General features: G+C 45.9%; 1 protein-coding gene across 1 annotated transcript in view; it reads left to right on the top strand.

Moving 5' to 3' along the window:
* LOC311139751 (staphylococcal nuclease domain-containing protein 1-like) overlaps positions 1 to 6,778 on the top strand; it is a 43,689-nt gene extending 36,911 nt beyond the window's left edge. Inside the window, exons 5-6 of the mRNA XM_084174690.1 lie at positions 3,930 to 3,974; positions 5,491 to 6,778. Coding sequence (XP_084030816.1) covers positions 3,930 to 3,974; positions 5,491 to 5,562 — 117 coding nt within the window. The 3' untranslated portion in view covers positions 5,563 to 6,778. The remainder of the gene's footprint in view (positions 1 to 3,929; positions 3,975 to 5,490) is intronic.
* Positions 6,779 to 7,037: the final 259 nt, after the last annotated feature.

Raw genomic sequence — 7,037 nt, 5'->3', positions numbered from 1 at the left:
TCTCCCTCCCTCCCTCTCCCTCCCTCCCTCCCCCGTCCCTCGGTCCCGTCATGCTGTGTCCTGTGACTCATCGTCAGGCTCAGTCAATGAGGCTAAACGGACGCTATGGCATAAGCGGGCAATATGGCCAGCGCTGCCTGCCGCTTCTCTCTCTCTCTCTCTCTCTGTCGCTCTGTCACTATCGCGCTCTCTCTCACTCTCTCTGTCTATGACTCTCTCTCTCTCTGTCTATGACTCGCTCTCTCTTGCTCTCTCTCGCTCTCTCTCTGTCTATGACTCTCTCTCTCTGTCTATGACTCTCTCTCTCTCTCTGTCTATGACTCTCTCTCTCTCTCTGTCTATGACTCTCTCTCTCTCTGTCTATGACTCTCTCTCTGTCTATGACTCTCTCTCTGTCTACGACTCTCTCTCTCTGTCTATGACTCTCTCTCTCTGTCTATGACTCTCTCTCTCTCTGTCTATGACTCTCTCTCTCTCTGTCTATGACTCTCTCTCTCTCTCTCTCTGTCTATGACTCTCTCTCTCTCTGTCTATGACTCTCTCTCTGTCTGACTCTCTCTCTCTCTCTGTCTATGACTCTCTCTCTCTCTGTCTATGACGCTCTCTCTCTCTGTCTATGACTCTCTCTCTCTGTCTTACTCTCTCTCTCTCTGTCTTACTCTCTCTCTCTCTGTCTATGACTCTCTCTCTCTCTGTCTATGACTCTCTCTCTGTCTATGACTCTCTCTCTGTCTATGACTCTCTCTGTCTATGACTCTCTCTCTCTCTGTCTATGACTCTCTCTCTCTGTCTGACTCTCTCTCTCTCTGTCTATGACTCTCTCTCTGTCTGACTCTCTCTCTCTCTCTGTCTATGACTCTCTCTCTCTCTGTCTATGACGCTCTCTCTCTCTGTCTATGACTCTCTCTCTCTGTCTTACTCTCTCTCTCTCTCTGTCTATGACTCTCTCTCTCTCTGTCTATGACTCTCTCTCTGTCTGACTCTCTCTCTCTCTCTCTGTCTATGACTCTCTCTCTCTCTGTCTATGACGCTCTCTCTCTCTGTCTATGACTCTCTCTCTCTGTCTTACTCTCTCTCTCTCTGTCTATGACTCGCTCTCTCTTGCTCTCTCTCGCTCTCTCTCTGTCTATGACTCTCTCTCTCTGTCTATGACTCTCTCTCTCTCTGTCTATGACTCTCTCTCTCGCTCTGTCTATGACTCTCTCTCTCTCTGTCTATGACTCTCTCTCTGTCTATGACTCTCTCTCTGTCTATGACTCTCTCTCTCTCTCTGTCTATGACTCTCTCTCTCTCTGTCTATGACTCTCTCTCTCTGTCTATGACTCTCTCTCTCTCTGTCTATGACTCTCTCTCTGTCTGACTCTCTCTCTCTGTCTATGACTCTCTCTCTCTCTGTCTATGACGCTCTCTCTCTCTGTCTATGACTCTCTCTCTCTGTCTTACTCTCTCTCTCTCTCTCTGTCTATGACTCTCTCTCTCTCTGTCTATGACTCTCTCTCTGTCTATGACTCTCTCTCTGTCTATGACTCTCTCTCTCTCTGTCTATGACTCTCTCTCTCTCTCTGTCTATGACTCTCTCTCTCTCTGTCTATGACTCTCTCTCTCTCTGTCTATGACTCTCTCTCTGTCTGACTCTCTCTCTCTCTCTCTGTCTATGACTCTCTCTCTCTGTCTATGACTCTCTCTCTCTGTCTTACTCTCTCTCTCTCTGTCTATGACTCTCTCTCTCTCTGTCTATGACTCTCTCTGTCTATGACTCTCTCTCTCTGTCTATGACTCTCTCTCTCTGTCTATGACTCTCTCTCTCTGTCTATGACTCTCTCTCGCTCTCTCTCTCTGTCTATGACTCTCTCTCTGTCTATGACTCTCTCTCTCTCTCTGTCTATGACTCTCTCTCTCTGTCTATGACTCTCTCTCTCTGTCTGACTCTCTCTCTCTCTCTGTCTATGACTCTCTCTCTGTCTATGACTCTCTCTCTCTCTCTCTGTCTATGACTCTCTCTCTCTCTCTCTCTGTCTATGACTCTCTCTCTCTCTCTCTGTCTATGACTCTCTCTCTCTCTCTGTCTATGACTCTCTCTCTCTCTCTGTCTATGACTCTCTCTCTCTCTCTGTCTATGACTCTCTCTCTCTCTCTCTCTCTGTCTATGACTCTCTCTCTCTCTCTCTCTCTGTCTATGACTCTCTCTCTCTCTCTGTCTATGACTCTCTCTCTCTCTCTGTCTATGACTCTCTCTCTCTCTCTCTGTCTATGACTCTCTCTCTCTCTCTCTCTCTCTCTGTCTATGACTCTCTCTCTCTCTCTGTCTATGACTCTCTCTCTCTCTCTGTCTATGACTCTCTCTCTCTCTCTCTCTCTGTCTATGACTCTCTCTCTCTCTGTCTATGACTCTCTCTCTCTCTCTGTCTATGACTCTCTCTCTCTCTCTGTCTATGACTCTCTCTCTCTCTCTCTCTCTCTCTGTCTATGACTCTCTCTCTCTCTCTCTCTCTCTGTCTATGACTCTCTCTCTCTCTCTGTCTATGACTCTCTCTCTCTCTCTGTCTATGACTCTCTCTCTCTCTCTGTCTATGACTCTCTCTCTCTCTCTCTCTCTCTGTCTATGACTCTCTCTCTCTCTCTCTCTCTGTCTATGACTCTCTCTCTCTCTCTCTCTCTGTCTATGACTCTCTCTCTCTCTCTGTCTATGACTCTCTCTCTCTCTCTCTGTCTATGACTCTCTCTCTCTCTCTCTCTGTCTATGACTCTCTCTCTCTCTCTGTCTATGACTCTCTCTCTCTCTCTCTGTCTATGACTCTCTCTCTCTCTCTCATCTGAGCCGAGTCAAATCCTGTCTATCCAAGCTAGCCTAATCCCATACACAAAGAGTAGTGATGTGGGGAATCGATACAGTTATATATCAGGATATTATTTTTGACGATATATCGTATCATTTTGACAATATCACAATATTATTTTTGCGCTAGTTGGCTATACCTGCACACCAAAATTCCAGTATTTGTCCTTCATAGCTTGTTCTCCATCTTCTTTTTAAATAGGGAGGCAATTTGTTTTCAGCACTTTTATTTCCATGACTGATCAAAACTTGTTTTCTCATGGCTCTCTCTTGTCCCTCTGCAGCAGACATATGGTGAACAATATGTTTAGAACATCAAATCATAATAGAATCACAGTATCGAATCGCAATACATATCGTATCGACACCTAAGTATTGTGATAATATCGTAATTCCCAGCCCTAACAAAGACCCGGACGTAGACAAACACAATCCACTTCATTTACAGACCTCAATATCCTACAGAGGCTTCTGACTTTCTCACTCTATTCCAACCATTCAATGCTCCATCAGTGCCATCGCAGACTAATCACCTATCCTTGTGATGCAGTACAATCACAATACAGGTCTGATTTCATCACTAGCGTAGGCCTCTCTCAACCTGCTAGCCTAGCGCTGACGTGTGAAATGTGAATGCATTTAGATTGTAATTAAATGCTAAATAGCAATCGCTAAAAGCTAGCTCGCTGTATAGATGAGAGCCACTTGGCCTGATTGCTCACTGTTGTGTTAGTCTGTTAGCACGTGGGCTAGCCGTTAGCATCCGCGTTTCCTATTAATCTGATGATGACCTAGCTGTTTTTGTTGTTACCGTATGCCCTGCAGTGCTACCAATGTAGCCTGTCGTTATGTGTATTATGAATGTATGGGTGGGAATGCGTTTGTCGGTGCGTGTCGATAGTCTAAAGTGGCGTCCTCCACTTTTGTCCTTCTCATTCATCTGCTCTGAGCTGATATTGAATGAAGGGAAGGAGACGAGTGGAGGAGGCTACTTTAGAGAGTTGAGATGCACCCCATGTGTTTCTCTCCACAGCATTCAGTCTGGTTTAGTTGCATCACTAATGCATGTTCTCTCTCTCTCTCTCTCTCTCAGGTGACAGAGTATCTCAACGGTCAGGAGTCTGCCAAGACTGCCAGGGTAAGTTACTCTCTCTACCTCTCTTGCTCCCTCTCTCTTGCTCTCTCCCTCTCTCTCTCTACCTCGCTCCCTCTCTTTCTCACTTTTCTCTCCCTCTTTCGTACTACCTCGCTCAACACAATACAAATTCAGCCTATCTTTATTGGTATGATAGGTAAACCAGTGTTTCTAGAGCAGTAATTACAACTACTAGTAGAAAAAAGAGATCTCCTTAATTTCACTGCTCCCTCTCTCTTGCGCTCCACCTGTCTGTTCTCTGAAGACATTACACATCTCATTGGCAGGCAGTGCTGTCCTATATGGACGCTCGCCCACAGTCTGTGCAGGCCCACGCTGGTGGAAAGAAAGCAAGGGATGGAGAGGGAGAGAGTCCACATGACACACAGGCCTCTTGCCCGCCTCCGCACATCCCAGGGCCAATCGCTGTGTCCGCTCACAGCACAGCAACCAATCCAAACGCAGGTGGTTGTACCTGTTTAGGTACAATAGCCAATCGTCTAGTCAGATGACAGAGCATATAAAAAAGCATATGGTTTTACCCGTTTAAGTATGGCCCAGTTTCATTTATCCTTGAGATTACACCGCTCAATCCTAATACTCATAGTTATACAGTAACTGTTTACCGTACCTTGCCCAAGGTTAGTTTGTCTAATCTTGGGGTGCTTGTTTTACCTGCTTTATGGTAAACAGGTGAAAATTCATTTATCCTCCTTAAACACTGTGACCTTCAAGAAAGCTCAGTTCTCTCCAACAGTCAGTCATAAGACAAACGCTCTCCCTGCTTTGACATATTGTCCAACCACACAACGCCATGCTCAAACAATCGCCCAATCACAGGCAAAGAGCGACAAAGCATGGAAAGAAAAGGAAAAGAAAAAGGAAGGACAACATTGACGACTAGCGCTAATTAGCATGGGCGCTAATTGGCTGTGAATCGTCACGTTAACAGCTGAACACACACGCTGCTGATGAGGAGAGGAGGGGGCCTCGGTTGGTGTCGTCTTGAAAATTCTCACACACACACACACCTAGAAATCCGCTTTAAACACCCCCCCCCCACACACACACACACACTTCGACCGCCCCTCCCATTGCGCGTCTAACTGAACATTTAGCAGGAAATTGCTTGGATGCTTGATGAGGGATGCAGAGCTCAGCGGAGTGGATTTAATGGCATGGAGAAGGGAATAGACAGGGATGTGTCTGAAGCACCGGGGCCCTTCTGGAAAGGATTCAATGATGATGCTCCCCTCGTTCTCACTGGGGTGTGAGAGTACACTGATGTTCTCTCTACCTTTCAACCTCTCTCTCTACCGGCCTCTTTCTCTCTCTTTCGAACCTTCTCTCTCTCTCTCTCTCTCTCTCTTTCGAGGGAGGCTGAGGGGAGGCTGTGGCGGCCATTGGAGCTCCCCATTTGAACTGAATGTTAATGTGAGACTATTTGTTGCTTGTCTGTTTTATTGTCAGCTGTTCACTAAGCGCTCATGGTCCTTTATGTCTCCTTGTTGTATCTCAGCTCAACATCTGGCGCTACGGAGACTTCCGCGACGACGACGCAGACGAGTTTGGCTACAAACTAAAAAAATGAAAAACGCACGACGCCATTCCAAAGACCAACGCAGAAGACGAGATGCACTCATTGGACGAGAAAAAGTGACAGAAAACAATTCAACGAAAATAAAACAAAGTAAACGACAAGCATGGACTCTCTCTATCTCGCTCTCTCGCTCTCTCGCTCTCTCGCTCTCTCGCTCTCTCTCTCTCTCTCTCTCTCTCTCTCGCTCTCGCTCTCTCTCGCTCTCTCTCGCTCTCTCTCGCTCTCTCTCGCTCTCTCTCGCTCTCTCTCGCTCTCTCTCTCTCTCTCTCTCTCTCTCTCTCTCTCTCTCTCCCTCCCTTTTATTCCAAGTTCACCCTTTCAGTACTCTCTCCTACTATTCAGCGCATCCCTTCTGCCATCCCCTCCTCCCCCCTCCTCCTCCTCCCTCCCTTCTGACTCTGAAAGAGCATGCTATAGCAATGAACTCTTTCCATCATAAACCAGTGACTGTCCAATCCTTCCTTCCTCAGCCACTACCAGGCATTCTTATCATGTTCCTTCCCCCTGCTGCAGAGCTCCGTTAATTGCTATGTCATCCTTTCAGTCCGTTTCGTGATTAGTGACGTCATACGCCCACGTCAGCTAATCATGCGCATCGCTACCTTACCCTATCCCTACCACAGCCAATCCCTGCTATCCGTTGTACAGGAAAGGGGCTAGGCCTTGTGAAGGGGGAGCAGAGGATCCATTAACAGAGGATCCATTTATGCAGAGGATCCATTCACTTTTATTATTAACAGCTTTTTGCAGAGAGAAATGCTTCCTAAATGAATGACAAGAAATGAATAATGCTATGCTGAAAATGTTTTATGAAGTTTATTTTAAAAAGCTGGATGGAGAGCCACACAGAGGGGAAAAAAACAGATGGTCTTATTTCTCTCCTTGATGTATACCTATGTGATATGACATTTAATGACGTTTATGTTGGGAGTGTTTTGTTCTCGTCTTTCCTCTCTCTCTCTCTCTCTCTCTCTCTCTGAACACCTTGACAAACAGCATTTTCTCATCTTCCTCCTCCCTCTTTCTGTAATGTTTACATATGATGGTGACATGATGATCTCTCTCTGTCTCTCTCTCTCGGTCTCTCTCTCTCTCTGTCTCTGTATGCCGTAGCAGAAACAGTGTTTGAATTTGTTTCCTTATGATGGACCTTGTCATTGTATTAAAAAATTCTGCTAAATAAAAATGAGCAAATTGTAAAAAATAAGCATGTTGTTGTTACTTGAATTAAATCGCCAAACAGACAAAGCAACTAGATTTCACCAAGGACTGTTAATGTCCTTAGCATGGTTTAAACCAGACTGGATGCTGCACTCACCATTGAATCATGCTGAGCGCAGCTTTCAGTATGGTTTTACCAGGCTATGGCGTCCTAGTTCTACTCAAAGGACTTAAAGTACCAGTGCTACTTAAGGTAGGTCACCTCTTACATTTAAAAGACTCTTACACACCTTGATCTCATTTGC

Source organism: Coregonus lavaretus (assembly GCF_964263955.1).
Source record: "Coregonus lavaretus genome assembly, chromosome: 13".
Lineage (NCBI taxonomy): Eukaryota > Metazoa > Chordata > Actinopteri > Salmoniformes > Salmonidae > Coregonus > Coregonus lavaretus.
The sequence above is the reverse complement of the archived record's forward strand: the minus strand, read 5'-3'. Positions and strand labels throughout refer to the sequence as shown.